Source organism: Malaya genurostris, chromosome 3, assembly GCF_030247185.1.
Source record: "Malaya genurostris strain Urasoe2022 chromosome 3, Malgen_1.1, whole genome shotgun sequence".
Taxonomy (NCBI): Eukaryota; Metazoa; Arthropoda; class Insecta; order Diptera; family Culicidae; genus Malaya; species Malaya genurostris.
In genome coordinates, this window is record NC_080572.1 from 41,544,098 (window position 1) to 41,565,475 (window position 21,378).

The 21,378-nt window shown below is 37.2% G+C and overlaps 1 protein-coding gene across 3 annotated transcripts in view; it reads left to right on the forward strand.

The window, feature by feature from the left end:
- Positions 1 to 20,441, forward strand: part of LOC131438794 (roundabout homolog 2-like) — a 513,725-nt gene extending 493,284 nt beyond the window's left edge. The window contains exons 8-16 of one of the 3 annotated variants that reach the window (XM_058609072.1): positions 1,667 to 1,749; positions 1,887 to 2,162; positions 2,385 to 2,555; positions 6,454 to 6,867; positions 6,933 to 7,526; positions 7,582 to 7,771; positions 7,862 to 8,033; positions 8,189 to 8,629; positions 19,401 to 20,441. In XM_058609072.1, the coding sequence (XP_058465055.1) occupies positions 1,667 to 1,749; positions 1,887 to 2,162; positions 2,385 to 2,555; positions 6,454 to 6,867; positions 6,933 to 7,526; positions 7,582 to 7,771; positions 7,862 to 8,033; positions 8,189 to 8,629; positions 19,401 to 19,995 (2,936 nt within the window). In that variant the 3' untranslated portion in view covers positions 19,996 to 20,441. Of the gene's footprint in view, positions 1 to 1,666; positions 1,750 to 1,886; positions 2,163 to 2,384; positions 2,556 to 6,453; positions 6,868 to 6,932; positions 7,527 to 7,581; positions 7,772 to 7,861; positions 8,034 to 8,188; positions 8,630 to 19,400 lie in introns of those variants that run through there. The other 2 variants (XM_058609073.1, XM_058609074.1) reach the window with 2 other exon arrangements.
- Positions 20,442 to 21,378: the final 937 nt, after the last annotated feature.

Sequence of the window (21,378 nt, forward strand, 5' to 3'; positions counted from 1 at the left end):
ATTAACTGTTTATAAAATTAATAAGTTTGTACGTTTCTCGAAAATTATTATCATAAAATAAAAGTTTTATTTGTTCAGGTTTAAATGTTTAAATTGTTTGTATCTAAAATTGAGCTTTCGAGTAACTTTGAATTCATCATAATTGACTTCTAGTTAAAGGACGTTATTCAAAAACTTAACAGTTTTGAAATTTGTGGAAAGGGATCAAAATTGAATAGAATCAATAATCAAGAAAGATTCTAATTGTCAATTTTATCATTCGCTAACAATCTCAGTGCTTAAACTAGAACAAGTTTGTAATTAGTCAATTGAATATGTTTTTAGTCTAGTGTATCATCATCATTATCATTTTTATTTTTGTATTAATTATGAAGACCCTAGAAACGTTTCATTTTTAATGTTATTGTGCTCGGTCGTGTCTTGAATACAACCCTCTAATTTTTGATTTTCAGGTATGTTCTGTAAATTTAAGGTCGTTGATTTGACTTGTTGTCTAAGCGAACGAGCGTTTAAAATTTTTTCCCTGACATTTCAAATAATTGGATTTATGATTTCCATTGCAATTTGAACATGAAAATTTATCAGTGGTTTCATTCATTGGACAAACGTCTTTCGAATGTGATTTACCACAATTCAAACACCGTATATCCATATGACAATTTTTGGTTCCATGACCGAAGGCTTGGCAACGACGACATTGCGTTAAGTTTGCAATACGATTATGCCGTTTATAATGTTCCCAATGAATTTTAATGTGGGAAATGAAACGTACTTTTTCTAAAGTTTTCAAATTGTTTACATCACTTCGATTGAAGTGTATTAGGTAAAGTTCATAAGAAATTCCAGAGCGTGGTTTAGAAGTACCATTCGCTCTTTTTTTCATAAGTATAACTTATGAAGGGACAAAACCAAGCAATTCTTTAAGTTCATTTTTAATTTCATCAATACTTTGATCATTTGATAATCCTTTCAAGACAGCCTTGAAGGGTCTGTCTGATTTTATATCATATGAATAAAATTTATGAAGTTTCTCGGACAAATATTGAATAAGACGTTCGTAATTTTCCAATCCATCAACCAAGACTCGACATTCTCCTCTTCGTCCGATTTGAAATGAGACTTTTACTTCCGGGAGAAAAGTAGAAAGCTCAGTACGGAATGCTTTGAAGTCGGAAATCATCACCGTCACTGGTGGCATAGATTGATGTTTCTTCCCAGAACGACAAGCGGCCATTTTGGGAATTTTTGAAGAATTTTCTTCTATGTCGCTACAATCGGATTCAGGAAGAATCTCGTAAATATTGTTAGACGGCATAGGATCAGCGGAAGGGAAAAAACTAACACATACACACTCTTAGTTCTTTCTGAGCTCGTTTGTTGTTGAGCATACAGGCCTCGAAAAAATTCCAAAATTTTAGTTGCCACCCGTTATACACATTTAACACAGTGAAATGGTACTACAAAGTTGCCGTATTTAACACACTTTCAATGTTACACAAATTCTTATTATTGTGCTTGTTTGCCATCTTTATACAACAACCCTACCGAATAGTGTACATATCTGTGTGAACATGAGATTCGGTTCGAAACAAAAGCATTCACCGCGAAATCCTTTGAGCGGAAATCTAAACTACACATACTTTTTTTCCATTTCTTCCCTTTGCAGATCTCCAACCGGAGGATTCGGACTGGTACACTTGCGTTGCCTATTCCGAAAAAGGGGAAACCTCGTGGAGTGCCTATCTAATGGTAAGTGGTTGGTTTTGCTCCTTTTGCATCGTGGCATCCTACGGGATACCACCCTCGGCCAACTGTCTGCGGTTTTTCCGATCCTCAAAACGATGCTATGTTTGATGTATGCATTTTCCTCCCGTGTACCAATCTAGGTCGAGAAGAATTTCTCCGCGATGCTGCACCGGTCCCACAGTGCGGATTTGCTTCCGGCTGCACCGTCGATTCCGAAAGCGGTCAACATCACAAACAGCAACGTGACGTTAGTGTGGGCCAAGTTGGGAACAGGCTCGGGAACAAACGGTGGCAGTGCTTTACAGGAAAAGCTTCGCAACAATCCGGTTAGTGGCTACTCGGTGGAATATTACAGCCCGGACGAAAAGGACGGTTGGGTTCGAGCGATCAGCCGAGTGACCGGAAATACTGCGACGGTAAGTGGTTTCAAAAGCTTCCATTTTTATCCTCTTGTTTTCGATTGTTATTTTGAAATTCCAAATCGTACACAACCCTAATGCAATTATTTCACATCGCTGTTACATCTGTTATCGCAAAAAAAAAAAAACTTATCGCATTCATAACTCATTTTAATCACCAGAAAATCAAATTACCATTAACTAAAACATCCACCGTCATTGTATCTCCTTCTTCCGCAGATAACCAACCTTTCGCCATCGACTTCGTATATATTCGTGATACGCGCGGAAAACCCGCACGGATACTCTGCCCCTTCGCCGTCATCCAACGTGATTCGGACGCTTTCCGCGGACGATGGCGTCACGATGCCGGAAGAACTTGAAACCGCCCGGATGGTGCTTAACGGGAAGGTAAGTTCCGACCCTGGGAAGCTCTAGGATTCCACAGCGAGCGGGTAATTTATGCAGTCAGTTTGCGTTTGTGTGAGCCGGAAAATTTCCAATCAATTCCGACGAAAATTAAGAAAACTCCACCTCTATTCGCCCTACTTTCCCCGTTTAGCTTTTCTGTGGCGAAGCAAATTTTCTGAGAACAAGAACTTTGCGATCTGCTCGACTGAGGTTCATATTTCATTTCGCAAAAGTCACAAAGATAAAACTCGTCAAACTATGAGCAAGGAGCAGAGAGGAGGATGAGCCCGTTCGGCATCAATTAGATTAAGGGTGGTAGTTTTTCACTTCTTCACTTGGAGCACCAACGTAAACGGTAACTGAGAATGGGAGCAAAAAGTCGACGAAGAAATATCCCTATTTTATGGTAATGCAAGCCATGTAAGCCAACAGCTAACGAAAAACGACCAGGTTCTGAGGGGCCAGAAGGTTCCCCTACCAGAAAATGGATAGTTCTTTGCAATGGTTCTTGGATTGGTTTACGGGAGATAAAGGAAACTTTAGTCCTCGCATTTGCCATTGTCATTTCGATAATTTATATTACTCGGAACAGGAATTAAATTGGCTGAATTAAAAGAGCATAAATTTACTGGAAACGAAGTTCTCTGCTAATGCGGTCCCAGGATAATACGCACAAATATTGGTAAAGGCTGCTCGAAAACAACGGAGCAGTTTTCCAACGATTCTGTTGAACCCATTTCTTGATATAAAATGCTGGTCGTACTGTTCTTGAGTCTTCATAAATAATGTATTCAACAGAATCAAAATTTATGTAATGCGAATGAATTTAAAATCTTTTGCGTTTTTTCAACTGTTTCGCAGGCAAAATATATACCTCATCTACAGCGAGGTGAAAATTTCAGTTCAGTTTAGGGTTATCGTCCTAACACATCTCTCTCCGGTAGCAGTTTTATTTGAAAAAAAAATCCTGAAATTCAAAAGAGGTGCTCAACTAACTTTCCGGCATAAAAAAAAATCAAAGTCTATACTCTTTTACCTGATGAATAGATGTACTTGAGTAACTAAGGAGGTAATTACCGAAATGTCAACAATTCATTCTGGTTTCATCGTTGACTGATAAGAACGTTGTAACCTGTGTACCGAAAACACCTAAGTTCGCATGGTTCAGGTTCCAGAACTCAGTTCCATAATTCGGTTCCAGGTCCAGAATTATCCGGCTTCGAAAATATTCTGTGTAATGACTTCAAATAATTTCCAAAGATTGTTCAAATGTGTTCAAGAAGAAAATAGAATACAGCACACATTTTGGTTTAGTGGGTTTAAAAAAAAATAATTGCACCTATTTATGTACGATTTAATTCCACTATGTATTTCGAAATGTTATTTACATCCTTCTTCAGTGTATCGGTTTTATAACACTGAAGAAGGATGTAAATAACATTCCGAAATACGCGTATCTGTATTGTAACGTTTGTTATGCTTCATTAAAGTATAGTGACTTTTGAAAGTGTAATAACGTGACAGTGAAATAGTGGAATTAAATGGTACATAAATAAGTGCAATTATTGAATATATTCCGCTAACAGCTCCAATTAAAAATTGGGAAAAAAAGATTATCATAGAAGTGAAAGGAGGGCAAAGCGAGGTTTTCGTGATATCTCTTCTGATTTATGGTGCGAGCTTTCAAAAGAAATTTGAATTTCATTTTGAAACACCTTCAAATTTTACCATACGTTTTCGTCAATTTTCTTTTAGAAGTATTATATTGATGGCACTGGATTATTAGTTACTAATGACAATGAAAATCTTTACACGCAATAAATATCTTATTTAAATAATAAAAATAATTATTGAACCAGAATATCGCCACTTTGCCCCCCTTCTCCTAGGCTTAATAACGGCTGTCACACTAAGTGTGAGGCAAATTTCGATTTTTTTACTGCTTTTCGCAAAGAAAAAGGTTTGAAACTTACAACACACTTCACCCTGTAATTCCGCACGGAAAGACCGAAATCAGCATTTTGGCGGAAAAATTAGTTGATTTTCTGGTTTTAGTTAGTTATTTTTTGAGACAACTAAAAAAATCTTACTTTTGCTAATTTAGATTTTTTAATTCTCATTCCTTTAATGATAATAAAATATTTGTTGAAATGGCTATTTTTTAGTTGAATTCACCAATTAAACGTGCTTTCATTTCTTAGCACACTTCATTTCCATTTAATTAATTTTTAGTTGAATTAGAGAAATAAAACGTTGTTTTCAACCAACATAAATGGTTGAATTGGCTTCTGCAATTGGCAGCTATATGGCGCACTGTCACCGAAAAAACGTTAACACCGTAATGACTACTAGCCTCTAGATGGTACACTACTAGCGAAAAAAATTTCAGTCGCGGTTGTCTTTTCTATATTGGCAGGTATAAATACGATGTTGTATTGGAGAAAAAGTCATAAACTTCTTTTTGAATTTTTTTTTTTCTAAATCACTGTTTTCTTCATTCGACTTCGTGAAATCGACTCTTTCACTAAAAACTTTGAGCACTCGGAAAACAAAAACCGAATACAAGTAGTACACCTTGTTTTCTGATTTTAATACCAAAATTAGTTGTCAATGAGAATTTAGTGTTGGATTGAAATATTGCTGGTTTGTGTCCAGGATATTTGCCAGCTAAACAAATGATCTAAAAATAAAAGTTTAATTCAGCAAAGTAAATTCTCAATATTAACTAATTTTATAGTTATTTTAGAAATTTTGGTGTTAAAATCAACTAATTCAAAAACAGGAATTATGCGCAGAGCTAATTTCGGTCGTTCCGTGCGGAACCGGAAATCGGATCGGATATTCAATATTAACTTAAGAGGCTATATAAACCAGTCCCGCTATCTCTGAGAAAGTTAGGTCATTTACTGGGAACTGGGAACCGGTATAATCGAAATCAGTTCGTTTTGCCAGCAACTGACTTAACCTACAAATTGAAACTGTTCTGAGCAAAATTTAGGGAAAAAAATACATTCTGTGCATAGTTGTTTTAGGTGACGGATTTAAATTTCAATCACACTTCTCTTAGTAATTCCGGAACCTGAAGCTGGATCCAGACTAAACTGTACGTCAACTTATGGGACCATAATACCTTCTATTTGAATCTAAATTCGTGGAAAGCGGTCCAACCGTTTCTAAGAAATTAGAGTGCTTTTGGTATACCTGAAATGAATGAAACTTGAAATTGAATTATTTTTAATTATCTACGTGTAATTTCGGAAACGGAAGTCATGTCTGAATAAAATTCGATGGTTTTCTATGGAATTGTAAGGTCGTAAGAAAAGGTTTTTGCATAAAATGCAATCGATTTCTGGCTCATTGATATTCCATTGAATCCACTACAATATGGATATTGTTAGAACGGGCTTCATAATTTAATATAGGAAAACGATGTTTGAGGTATTTTTCAAATCTATGATGTCGAATTCTGGTTTATTGATATTCCTTGAATAATATGGGTATTTTCAGAACGGATTTGAGTTCCTTCAGAAACCCAGTACGGCGACTTTGGGTTTAGCTCGTAGAAAAGATTACTTTATTTAAGATTTGGTTCGTAAAAAGAGGTACGTAAAATGAAATAACGTAAAAAAGTGTACGTGAACGGAGCTTTTGGTACATCTCAATCATAAATTGTCTAAGACTGCTTTATAATGATAAACTCTACAGTCATTAAAATTCGATAGCCACAAAGTAGGCCAGAAGATGCGGAATTGATAAAATAATCGCCATTCACACTGGCTACTTGGGTTCGACTTTCAATCCATGCTCTGTAGGTTGTAATAAAGGTTTCTTCTTAATTTTAAAACTCATAAACCCGTGAAAATCACGTTTCCTAAACCCACAACTCGCGCCATTGCAGATCCTGGAACTGGTGGATGTGGTTGCCATCAGCTCGACTTCAGTCCGGCTCGAGTGGCAGTTACACATCTCCAGCACCGAAGAATACATCGAAGGACTGTACGTACGCTACCGGGATTTAGGTTCCAATTCGCAGAAGTACAGCATGCTAACAATAGCGAATAATGCGGCCGAAACGCAGGTAATCACCGGCTTGGGTAAGTTTACCCGATACGAATTCTTCCTGACACCGTACTTCAAAAACGTCGAGGGTCAACCAAGCAATTCGAAGGTGGTACAGACGCTGGATGATGCTCCATCGGCCGCGCCAGTTAACATACAAACCGGGATGCTGAACGTGACCGCCGGTTGGGTGAAATGGTCCCCACCACCACCCGAGCATCAAAACGGAATTCTACTCGGATATAAGATTCAGGTGAGTTCCGTAGCATTGCATCATGGAAACAACCACTTAATGTACATATTATGTTTCGATTTTAGGTTAAACCAGGAAATTCGTCCAAAACGCTTGCCTCAATGACCCTGAATGCTACCACAACCTCGGTCATGCTGAACAATTTGACAACTGGAGCAACCTACCGAGCTCAAATCGTAGCATACAATCGAGTGGGAGCAGGTCCTTACTCGAAGCCGGCCTATCTTGTGATGGATCCTGCCCATGTGATAGCACCTCCCCGAGCTCACAACTCATTGAGTGACATTGGAGGATACCGTCACAGTAACTTCATGCACGAAACATGGTTCATGATATTCGTGGTTCTGGCTCTTCTGATCATACTGACCTTCACCGTCGTCGGTGTGGTAATATTCTTTAAGAAACGACAAAATATGAGCAAGGCAATCGTGACGGTTCCGGTCATTACCAGCGGCGAACTAGCCAGTATGAATATCTCACGAAAAGATTGCCTTTGGATCGATCGTGGCTGGAGATCGACGGACACGGATAAAGACTCAGGATTGAGTGAAATGAAGCTACTCGAAGGCTCACAGAATCCATCAAACTATACAGATGTAGGCACAGACTACGCAGAAGTTGACCCCCGAAGTATAACCTCTTACTACAACTGCCGCAAAGTAGGTTGAATGTAAACTTTGCAGTAATTTATTTTAACAAATTTTATTTTTTCAGTCACCGGATAACCCATCGCCGTACGCAACTACTGTACTAATGAATGGTTTTTCGCAAGAAAATGGAAAATTACCGTATCCGATTGGTCCCATTAATCACGACAATTATTCATCAGCAGCCTCTAGCATTCGATCGGATATACCCTATGGTCCGGGTCATTCAAAACCATTCGCTATGCCGTATAATGCAGGTAAGCTTCTCGTTTTGACTATCTAAAATCGATTGTCGTGTGCTATTCTAGCTGTTCTATGGTACTAATTGCTCCATACTTGCTCTGTAGCTCCTTCTAACTGGATTGATTTCCTACCCCCTCCACCGGAACACCCACCACCCATTCCGCAAGCTTTAGATCACCATCTACATCTGAATCACGTCTACCCATCGGAGCTGATCGGAATGACTACCAGTTCCCAAGGCTCCTGTTGTGGCTCGGGGCTATCTAGCAGCCACAAGTAAGTAGAAAATACTAATCCATCCCAGCTTGCCTTCTGAACCACTATCCCGAAGTATGAATTTTTTATCTAACACCAAAATTTTATGTGTTTCTATCTTCCTGCTCCAATGTTGGATAATCTATGCTAACCCCCACAATCACATACACAAAAAGTGCTCACCACTCATATCAATACGTAGATCCCTCATTGCTGGGACGCGGCTCGTCCCGCAGTAGTAGCAACGAGCTTCGCAGTCCAACAGGACCGCCACAGCCTCCCACGCATTTGTTCCTTCATCACAGTCATCAACTTCCACCGCCACCGCACTCGGCTTCCGCATTAACCAATCCCGGGGAGGTGTACTTCAACGATGAAATCTACAACAGTCCGGTTAAAAGTGCCGAACCGGTAATGACAACTCAACAACAGCTGTTCAAAATGCCCAGTTCTTCATCGGCCTCGTCAATATCCTGTTGCCCGTCGAATCAATCGCGTGGTAGCCACGGGGCGGTGGGACCTGGTGGACTGCAACATCAGAACTTCCTGGACTATCAGCAGCATCAGCTCGGCCATCAACCGATGGCAGTTGAACCGCACGGCGGCCATCCGAAACGGTAAGTTTGATACTCGATGCATCAATATTTCTGCTTCATGAAAGCGCTCTCTCAATTGAAATGATACCAGTTGATGGTACTGATTACAGACAATATCGCTTTGCCAGGAAATTTAAGATTTTTCGCTCATTAGACTTTACTTTCATTGACGACCCATGGTAGCCTCGTTTTGTCGCTACACCAAACCGTCAGCACGACAGAAAAAGCTTTCTTTTTTCTGCTTTGCACAGAAATATTTACCGCACTAATGAGTGTTTCGCGCACGTACCTTGAAAATCCGAAAATAATCTACGGTGTTTCGTGTTTTAAATCGGCGCAAGGAACGTTTAACTGTTGATCAGAAGAAAAAATAAGTTTCCAAAAAAATCACCTTATTGTGAAAAAACACAAGCAAGTGGTTCAAGTTTTCGAGAGGAATCCAAACAGCTCTGTAAGTGACGTGACTTCACAAGTATTACACCCAAATTCTTTTTTCTTTACGTGGAATAGTATTTTTCAAGGTTTTATCAATTGAAACAATTATGCATTTAATTAAGATAGTTGTGACCCAAGGTACCCGCCATGAAGGGTGTCTTGGACCAAATGTTAACAAACTTTCCAGTTTAATTTTACAAAAGTATTTATTTACAAAAAACAATTAAGGTAAGCAGATACGCTAAAATGCCAGAGTGCGGAATATTCAAATACCAGTTATAAAAAAGGTCAAGAGAAAAATAGCCCAAGGCTGCCAACTCTCTCCTACTCTGAATATTGAATTTGACCTAGGGGAATTTTGAAAATCCACACTCCGGCACTGTTGGTTGTCGTATGTTCGAACCCCAACCTGGAAGATTCTGTGGTGTCAGTAGGTTCGTAGTACTAGCCATGCAATGATTATGTACGCTATGAATCGACTGCGAAGTCTGTTGAATCAGAAAGGTCAAATTCCACTATAGGAATGTAATACCAAGACTTTGCTTTGCCTTATCTTCATTGTGAATTTTGACGTAGGACTTCGTCTTCCTTCACTATGCTCACCCGGGTGCATTTTCAAAATTTCACAACACAACAGTGTAACGAAATTACTCCAGATTGGTTTTCTTAATAACTTTATCCCTGTTTGAGTATTTGTTTCTAATTCACGACATAGGGTCAGAAACCTTTTTAATTGAAACAAAAAAAGAGAAAGAGGTTCAAACGAAACATCAAAATCAACCGAATTTATAAATAGACCTTTTGCTGGTTTCAGTCCATGATAATCCATGAACGGAGACACATCGGGTGCGCAGGTTTCCATCTACGCCAAGACAGTGGAACTACATCCGGATTTATTCAACTGGTGCTTCAGTCAATGGCGAATATAAGGTTCTGTTCATCCTAAACGCAGAAAACTAGCAACTACTTCTTCTAAGAGCATATCTGCTGTTGGACATTGGCAGTGTGAGTTTCGCTTCAAACAAAAGTATTTCACCCAGCGTCGTTTGCATTGCAGGAAAAGATAACGAAAAGTGGACAACGATGGGGAACTTCATATAAAATTAGCCATCCTAATGGCTCTAAATGTTATCTGAAGAACAATTACGATTACTTTCTTTGCAAATCAAAGGTAAAAATCATTAGATTAGTGCAAATCCAGAATATTTTGATTAGCTTAGTGCACTTATCACTGTGCGAAGTTCTTTCAAGAAAAATGTTCCGAACAGTGTTTAATATCGTAGAGAATTCTACAATTTGGCCATAAATGATAGTGTAATAATCCACAATTACGGTCAAATAATTTATTTCCTAACTTTATTCAGTGTCTCCACGTAGAATCAAGCATAGAGGTAATTGGATTTCTTTATATTAACTTGATATATGATTTCTTTTCAATCAGAATAAGTGTCGTCACTAATCCATACGACAGTTCGTGTTCGCATCTTATCCGACAAAGTCGAAAATTGCTTACGATCGAGACGATAGAAACAAAGACAATACAATGTAGTGGACAATAGAGTGTACGAAATGGGCAAATACGATTTAACAAAGCCTGAAACTTGACCTACAAGACCAAATTCAATTTGTATTGATTTCAAGCACTGCAAAGTTAGACCAGCATTAACCGAAATTGAAATCTTGCTTAAGGAACGAATGCACCTAAACGTTAATGATGTAAGTGAGATTCAATTCAACAAGGCGTCTAACTGTGCACGGAACCACCCGCGATCCCATTTCAACCAGAATATTAGTTGATTTTCTGAATTCGATTGGTTAAAATTTGGTACAACTAATCGATTGTTGTTTTTACTACTCTGTCATTTTTGTTTTTCGATTAGCAGAAACGATGGTTGAAACAACTAATTTAACTGTTTGAAAAAAAAAATGCTGTCAATTAGTGAGGACACATACCTTTTAATTTCAACAAATATTTTAGTTGTAATAACTATTGTTGTTATTGAAACAAAATTCTGTTAGTTGAAAAATAAATCGGTTTTATTTGTTTTAGATATTGCAAATAGTTGAATCAACTCGAACAATGTTATTGATTTGCGAAAATAATCGAAATATACTTACTGATACACGTCATGATCTATTTGAAATAAGTTCGGTATGTTGAGATTCATGAAATAAATATCGTCGTTGAAATATAAACAGTATTTTATATTGACATGTAATATCATTAGGGCTGGGAAAACTACCGATCACTGCTGATTTCAAGTGATCTTAACCAAGGAATAAATTATCATTACGAAATCAGAACTGATTTGATCTCTAAGTGATTTTGATTTTTGTATGATCATGATCATGTCAAGTCGAGATCAGTAAAGATCTAAATTCTAAAATAATACTTCTGATTCGATCGAAAATGATTGATGTAGAAAACGTTTTAAATCAGCAAAAGTTGCCGGAGGGGCAGCAAAATTATTACATTTACCTAAAATGAGTATTGAAAGATGATGCCTTCAAACGATTGAACTAAAGTTATGCACTGATAATTTTAGTCAATTTATAAAAGCTTGGGTGCATCAACCGCTGGGAATTGGAATTTTGCGACGGCAATTCAAACGCGCCATTCAATCGCAGCGCGTTCTGTGTGTTTGAAACCCTTCGCTCCTGTTACTTTCATAAATTAAATTCATGTCAAAAAGCGTTTTATTGCTAATGCATGAACATCATCGTCGGTATCGAACAGCTGGAAGTAAAACAGTCTGCTGGAAGTAAATCAATGATCGAATTTGAAGCATAAAATTTTTGCGCATACCTGAAAGATTACGAGATGATCATTCATTAACATTTTCTAATTTGTCACCAAATCTTTTTCATCTTAAACAAGGTTAACTTTATCACAACACCGCTGTTAGATAAACACTTGTTGTCATAAATTTCTCAAATCGAATGAACACAATTTCACCAAACGCTTTAACCATTGATGTTATTTTCATTGACATTTTGAAGCGACGATAACAGATTTCAACTAAAAAAGTTGTTGATTTTGCATTGCGATTATTGTTTTGCTTTCAACTGTCTTCGGCATTTGACAGCATTCAAAACAACATATTTTTCAACTACTTGAATATATGCAAATCAAAAACCATATTGGTTGAATCAAGAAGAAATTAGTTAAATCAACTATCGCAAAAATCAAAAACTTCGATATCGCAATTTTATGATAGAAGGGTTCTCCGTGTGTGTACATTATGGTCAAACGTGTTGATCATTACAATGTTAAATATGAAATCCCTGTGTACTTGGTGGACAATGCCATAGAAGTACGCGTGCATGACCTTCCCCCGCAGACCAGCGATCAGTTCGTTCGGGAAAGTATGTCGCAGTACGGTGAAGTTCTTTCCATCGAAAGGAAAGTATGACGGAATGGCGTGCGAGTGGTACGTATGCAACTACGTAAAGCAATTCCATCTTACATCATTTGTGATCAAGATGGGATACATCCGAGTAAAACGCTGATTACGTATGAAAATCAGCTGGTTACATGTCAGTTCTGTGAACAACCTGCACACTACGACAAACCTTGCACTGAAACTGCGAAAAGGACATCTTCAAACAAAAACAAGGACAAACGTTCAACAACGGAAACTAGTGAGCGCAGTACTCCTGTTTCACCATCAAACCAACCAGCAATTGCAATTAATGTACAACAAGGTGCGTCTACAGCAACTAACAACGAGCCCAAGACTGCGAATTACAAGGAAAACGAAGAAAAAACGGAAGCCAACAACGATACCACCGATGCGGCAATGGATGACGAGACGAGCCACGAACAAAGTGCCCCTCAATTATCGCAAGATAAAAATGGAAGCTTCTCTCCCCCTAGAAAAAGAGTGAAAACGAGATTAAATGGTAAAAAAATATTTTATCTAATAAAAACATGGCTCAATCGTCCACGTAAAGCTTGTACGCAACTTGGCCTGAATAAAAAAATTTTATAAAAAAAATCCATACGACGTCCAACTTCATGGGTGCCACGACTCAGTGCGGAACGTTAGCGCTGTAGGGAAGGGCACACAAGCATGTGGCATAGAGATCGGCAAAACAGTTCATTTTAAAGAACCGTTCAGTGATGCAGAGTTCTGTTGAAAGAACTAGTTCTCCAGAGCCGTTCGTTCGTTCTTTTCATAGTTGGTTTGTTTGTTCAAAGACTGAACGAGAACTCACTTTTGTAAGCTTAAGCGAGGAAAAAAAGGTCCCTCTAAATAGAACTGAGGTTTCGTGACGAAACTTTCTTATTAGTATCGTTCTTGAAAAAAAGGTTGAGCGAGCTTAAAAAACAAAAAAAAAGATCCCTCGACTTTGAACTGAGGAACTACCGTTCTCGAAAAAAGAACTATAGTTCGTTCATTCTTTCAAAAGAACTAGTTCTTTTGAACCGTTCGCGAACGAATTGCCCATCTCTAATGTGGCAGATTTACTTTGTGCGGAATTTTGTTCGTGGAAATTTTACTGTATTAAAAGCTAGAGAAATGGTAACCCTCGTTTCTTTTCAGAATTCAAAGCATTTTACAAAGATCTAATGAGATTTTACTAGAAATGGATAATTTATTAGTAGAACAATGTACCAAAATAAATGTGCATTGTTAAAGTGATCTGCCCCTTGACGACAGCAGTCCTACGTCAATCTCGCGCTTATGTCTCTAACATTACCTACTACAAGTATTATGTTATTCTGTAATTTATACATAAAAATTGAGCTCAAAAATTAGTTGACATTGACAACATTAGTTGATAAGGGTGGTATTTGCCATTAATTTATACCTTAGTAATAAACGTAAATTAGTAATAACGTAAATTATGAGGTATAATTGCAATGAAATCTATAAAATCATATTCTCATTATTGATACTGAATTTCATTTTTCTCTGCAAAACTGAAGAAAAAACTTACATTCTGTTAATTCAATGGTAAAAAAATTAGTTGTAATTAGGTTGTATGCAAGACACGACCGATCACGATTACATTAAAAATGAAATAATTCTAAGGTACCCATAATAAATACAAAAATAAAGATGATGAGGGATGCACTAAAAGTGACAAATTACAAACTTGCTCTACTTTTAGTGTTTACATTTTTGGTGAATGATCAAAATGAAAATTAGATTCTTTCAGAACAATTGATTCTACTCTATTTTGATGCCTTCAACAAATTTTTACATTTGAAAATTTTTGGAAAATATCCTTTAAATGAACGTCAATTATGATGATTTCAAAGTTACTTAAAATATCAATTTTTGATACGAACAACCTCAAGATATAAATCTGGACAAATGAATCAATTCCATATCATCATAATTTTCAAGACAGATAACGTACAAACTTAATCATTTTATAAACAGAGATTAGGGAAGATTTTAAATATTTTGATCGAAAAATGTTTATGTGAAAAATTTTAATAACCGTTAACCAATAAACTCAGTAATAGAGTAATTTTAATGATCCTTCGTTAAAAAGCGTCGATAATCTTCTAAAAGTGTCTGAAAATAGAATGACAGCAATACAAGGAAGAAAATATGTGACACAGCCCGCAGAACATATTTTGTTACTTTAATTGATTTTCACTTTTGAATATTAAGAAACCAATGCATACGCAACCAAATTGCTTAATTTTGTTCATATTGTAACTTGATTTTATTATTACATGAACGAACATTGTCATTGTTACAACGCATGTAGTGATAAGACACTTGTTGTTTTTATGTAAATGATAATTTAACTGAAACTGGCGGTACTCGGGTTAGTAAGAATTTAAATGAAACATGTAAAATCGCAGATCAGCTTGTCTTGAGTTTATCTCTAATACTGTATTTTATTGCATCTGATAATTCTATATATGTGAGTCTGTGCAATTTATTTGTACTAAGTTCCGAACCTTTTGAAACGTTTTATTCCTGATGGGACAACAGCAATTCGACACTACATCACGATTTTCATTGCATTATTTTTGCTACACTTAGTCTGGATCTCTTCTATAAGATTCTTGGAAGCAAGAATCGACCAAAATATTATGCTTTATACTTCAATTAGGTTGAACGATTATTGTTTGATTTAATAATAGGGTCTGAGGGATTATGATTAGAAATAGTTTTTTTTTTCGATTATAGAGGTTTTAACATTGTTGTCATTCACCTCTTCGGGCCAGAAAAGATTTCTGACCCTATGTGCGGGGTTGGGAATCGAACCCTGGTGGGCAGCGTGAAAGGCATCGACGTACTCATCATGCTATACCCGTTCCCCTTAGAAATAGTTCTTTGTATTTAGCCACATATCTTTAAAAAGAATTATCTATGATTCTCATCATAACACAACTTCATACTGAATTTATTTGCACGCCACCGTGTTGTTCGTATGTAAATGAAGATTTCAGTATGCAAACTACCCGTTTGCAAATGAAAACCTTTTTAAACTGTTTCGAATCAAGTTAAATGAGGAAAATTTATCAATAAATCACAGAGATACAAGCGCTTCAAATTAGGTTCGAAAAATCTATCGCCGATAATTCTAAGTTGCCCTGCTAGTTACCGAAGAATTAAGATAAGCCATGGGTAAACTAAAGCAGAAAAATATTCCGGCATATATTTATAGATTCCCTTTTGTGTTATAGTTCATACTGCGCGAATCGGACGAGAGTTTGACATAATTCACTGAGACTGTCATTGGTTCGCGAAAACATATGTCAATTCAATCCAATGCAATTGAAATACTTAAATGGCGTTTTCTAATCTATTGGTAGTTAAATTATATAAATTCATCAAAAAATGACTGAGTTCTAAGCGGTATAAAATATGACAGAAAAAGGTTACGCGGTTATTTTTGCATTTTTTCAAATTGACACCCAGCCTCGTACAGTGAGTTAGCAAAAGCGACAATCCAACGAGCGAACGCATATACAATCTAGTCATCACCTCACTGGACGAGCTACTTGTTTCATTCACAGTCAAGCATCAACTGAAATCAAGAAATGATTTGCAGCATATATTTATAGATTCCTCTTCGAACTACGCAGAATGATGCGGTGTTTTCATGCATGACGCAAAGCCTCCTATGCCGAACAAGAAAATGACGTCAATTTGGTCAACTGGGATTGGTGGATGAAACATTGGTCAATTCTAACCATTTTTTCAATAGTATGCTATTGAAATACTGAAACGATGTTACCATGTATGTTTGAGTTAAAATTTCCGAATCGATTGGTTGTTAAATTATATCAATTCATCAACAAATGACTGAGTTATTAACGTTCAAAATTATGACGAATGCCGTTACGTAACGTTCAAAATTATGCCCCGTATAGCGAAAAGTAAGGCATTTTTAATGCCAAAATCTTGAATTCAAAACTTTACATTTTCGTCGCTAAAATGAGGTTATTTTCATTTTCTTTTTTTTTTCAAATATTTTTTTTTTGAAATTTGAGTGGAGGTCACAGAAGTTACTAACTTTACTTAGAATAAAAAATTCAATTGAATTTGATTAAACTACGTTCCAAAAAAACACGAATGGCACAAGGTTGTCAACTCTCCCTTTTTTCGTTAAATGTTTATGATTCTTCTTATATTTTTAAGCACAGATAGTGTCATTCATCACAGTTGAATTCAATCTTTGTGACAGTTGACTTATACCGTTTTCGTTTATTGATCAGAGCAGCCCAAGAGCTGACTCAGAGTCGCCCAAACAATTTTTGAGATGTTTGTTTTAGCAACCTGGGGTCGCTCTAGATCGGACTACAATCGCGTAGTTTCGCTTTGAAAATTTTCTCGGGTCGCACCACGCATCCATGCGTGTTTGTTTATTTTTTCTTTTTTATTAGTTGTTGTTTAGAGCGCGTACCACGTGTTCATTTTACTCGGAGTCAGAGTCGCCCGCGTGTAGGTTCAAAAACGAAAACGGTATTAGAAGTGCCATTTTCGACTCGAAGTCAATGAAAACTTTAAGATCACATTGCTTAATGATTTTTGGTAACGATCGACGAATGACTGTATAATCGATATAAAAATATTTCACGATCACGAGAGACATTAATAACTAACTAAAACCATAACCATTATAGAACCATTACCTTCTAAGGCATCATAAGCACCACTATTCTGCGTCTCGATCGAATCGGAATGCAAATATATCAATTCAACATTTTGAACGAGTAAAGATTATGTTTAGAAAATTCAAACTCGATCGAAGTACAATATGAAAAATTTTGAAATATTTTTATTTGATCGAAAGGGTGAAAGTTACTAACGAAAACGCTCCGTTTACTACACAATCATTATCCTGTTTGATGGTTAACTAATAACATAATCTTACAAGAATTAAAGCTTTCCCTAACACTACAAAACGGGAGTAAAATATTTCAAAAACCTAAGAGAAATTAAGAGTGAAGACAATTTGAGAGAATATGATACATTTCTTATATGGTTTATGCAAGAAAAAAATTTAATTTTGCGTAATCACTCAGTTGTAATGCCGTACAGTTCATAATAAGCATCACAGAGAACGACTCACCGTGAGTAGAAAATTCGACTCAACGTGAGTCACCAGTGCCAGCGCTTTCTACCTGAACGTTTCTAAACGAACGAACAAGGTGCATGAATGGTTCTTGTTTGCATTGCACAGTGGTCCGAAATGCGAAATTAGCGTGACAAAAACTATTAAATATATAAGTTACATCAATTTTCCCCGGTAGCTGATATGAAAAAGCTTGGTTGAGCAAAATTGTGCGCAATGATTAGTTCAACAACTCTTCTAATGACAACTTTTCGGTGGAACTACTACTCTAACTCGGGAAAATTGATGTAACTCGAAAATGAAGAGCTAGAGAGGTGCTTTTTTTCAGAAAAGTTGTTCGAAATAAAATTTCCTACAACTTTATTGTACAACAAAATCATTTTTGAGTATAATTAAGAAAGTTAGATTTCAGATTTCAATCTAAATAAGGACCACCCTAGTAACTTTTTTCATCAAAAAGAGCGCCATTTGAGTTACAAACAACTTTTGTGAAGACACTAACTACAAAAAAAACTTATATTCAATAGTGAAAATATTTTTGTCACGCTAATTTCCCCTTTTCGGACCATAGTACATTGTCAAGCGGTATAATTCTTCGATTGGTATGAAAGAGTGAACAAAGCAGACACGGAATAAAAACAAATTCCTTACTCGCCGGGTAGCAAATCGCAGGTAAAAAAACGACGGGTGGGTAATGTCAGAGACATAACTGGAGAACGTGAATGCGAACAAAACAAACATCTTCCACACCTCCGAATATAAATAATCGTTTATATTAATTGATTGATTTTGTGAATTCAATTTAGTTCCAAAATCCAGATCTAGAATTCATATCATGAATTTTATTTCAGAATATTTGTTCCAGAATGAGAATTCAACTTAAGGTAGTAAATTCAGTTTCAAATCTAGCTTCAGATTCTAGAATAATGATTCAGTTTCGGAATCTAAGTTTTAATTTTTGAACCCGTATTTTGGAACTTAACTGTAAAACTAAATTCCAAAACTACATTCTAAAACCAAAATTAAGTTCAAAATTCAGGTGGAATTTGGTTTCAAAATTCAGTTTTAGAATTCAGTTCCAAAATCTAATCCAAATTAGGCTTTACAAGCAAATGATAGCACAATCTGAGCGTTTGAGGCCTTATATGTTGGGTTAAGTGCAATAAGAGATATTCACGATTAAGTTATACGCATTATTGTACGGGGTAAATCTTAAAAAGGTGCCCCATAGCAAAAAGTAAGTCGTATTCACGACAAAATATTATCCGTGAGTGTTGTTTCATTGCTAGGATCAGCAACCTTGCCTCGCAAACACTCCGGAACTGCGCCGAATTCAAAATTGTAGAGCCATTATGTAGCAGCACATTCTAAAAAAGTGAAGAATGTTTAAGCCCGAGTGAATATGCAAAAACTGTCGATTCTGAGGTCGTCCAGAACCATACGGCTGGGGTTCGCGCTATCGGATACAAAGGCATAAAAATCAAATGAGTGATGTGAGTTACTTAATTTAATTGTTTCATTTTATTTCCTTAAATTTGGTTGATAATCGGATAGAAACTAGAACTTTGAGAATGAAATTCGTTTGTGCGGATTTTAAACGAAACACCCTTTATCCCGTATTTGACCAGTTAACTGTTCTCTGTGTTATTTCTTCCGTCGTACTGAACAACAGTTCCGCTGGTGCTCAAAATTGGGTACAATTGAAGTATGAAATGTTCATTTAAATTACAAAAAATTCCACCCGCAAATGTTGAGTACAAAAATAATTCGTTTCCTTTCCTTTCTTTCTTTCAATTTTTATCAGCTTATGTGGCAGCTGCGATGCCCTGACCAATGCACCTCCGAAAAAGGCAGTTCCATACCAGCAGGGCGGTGGGGGTACCCCGGATTCCTACCATCCTAAGCACCACCCCCGGCTCCTACGTGGCAACAGTAACGGAAGCACCAACGGCGGAGGTGATCACGAAAATGCCACCAGTTTCAACAACACTTGCTCCTCGGATGGCTCCGGAAGTGGCACCAGTAGTGGAAGCGGAGGTTTCTCCCAGCGGTCAAAGTTTGCCCGCAAAGTACATGTAAATATTGAGAATACAATCAATGGAAACTATCATCAACATCATCATCATCATCATAATCATCTACACAATCAACATAATCATCAGAACGGACATCATCATCACCAGCATAATCAGCAACAACAGCAGCAGCAGGAGGCGATCAGCGAGCACGAAGAGACTGAACACGACAGAATGCTTAATAGTTGTAGCGGGGACACTGAAAACGAGGTCACAGTAAGTAACGGCCTCGGATCAGAGTGCGACGAGGATGGGGACACGTGCTGCTCCTGCAGTGATGGTTCCTATTTGTACGAGGAACCGGTTCAGGTCAAGTGTGATTAAGGTGTTTTTTTTGTTAGAATTAAGAGACCCTATTTTCTTTGGGACACTCTTTCTTGCTCTGGTTGAGACACAATCTCCGGAAGTCGCCTGACGGATTTTCGTCGCTTCGGTAATTACTTTAATAGTAACATGAAATCCCACGATATTTATAAGCAATAGCATCACTGAAAACAGTAGTTGCAATAACTAGAGTGCGGTTAAATTCGATTGGAAACGGAAGCTCGATTGCTCTCGCCGAATCAGCAAATCAATTTCTTATCGCGTAAGAGATAGAAAGAAAAACCATGAATAGAACGGAAATTAGAAGCTGAGCTCCTCAAGGCAGCAGCATCGGCAGACAAGTCGAAAGATGGAAACAATTCCCAATACCATATTAGCATTCAGATCTCTTCGATAAGCAACTATTAAGTTGCGATGTGGGGAGGAATACTAATGACGGTACAGACCGAGTTGCAGTGTGAATTTTTCCCCCGGTTGGATTATTCAAGAAACAGTGAAACAGCTTTGGATTCCCGTTCGAAACGACCTAACCGGAGGCCGAATTCAGTCGAAGAAAACCGGCACGTACGGTAGAGTAGCATTTGGAAAACACGTTTTGCATAGCAACTACCTATCCTTCACTCTCTCCTGGCAGGTTGGCTCGTGCCTGCCGTGGATACCTTTTCCCATAGATGGAAAACTTTGCTTTTATCTCCGGAACATATGAACCCAGAGACGGGCATCGACCGGACCGTCACTAGAATTTGTAACCCACCCCAAATGGGTGAAGACGGCCACCGGCTTCCCGGCAGCTTTGTTTCAATTCAATTTCCCTAGCCGGTGGGCGTCCGGTGAATATGTAATGATACAAACTCTTCCCTGGGATAGTCGGTTCTCACCAAACGTTCAACTATGTGACGAAAATTTGACGAAACTTTTCACATGCACAGAAACTCTGGTCCCGGCAGAAACTTGAATTGACGATGAAATTAGATTGAAAAGTAGTGCGAAGGCAAATAGGACAGTTGCCCGGAAGTCCGTCACAAAGTTGCAAATTTCGAAGTGCTAAGAAATTGCTAATTGGATGAGTACTTGGATTTGAATTGGGTACTGGAAATTGATATTAATATTATTTATGTCTTTCAAGTTCTTAGTTTTCGGCAACGTAGTCCAGCTTGTGCTACTTGGCTCTGATGAAAAGATAATTTAATTCCAATGCAGAAATGGAATGAAAATTAACTTCAAAGAACTTTTAGTATCTTTGAATCGGATTGTCATATCCATTTTAACGCTTTCTATTCATTCGCAATTTTACTTTGACAACTCTGCACAAAGCTGTAATGGGGAGAGCTCAGACTGGTTCGCTGGTTTGAAGTGTTTTGCAATCCATTCAATATATTTTCA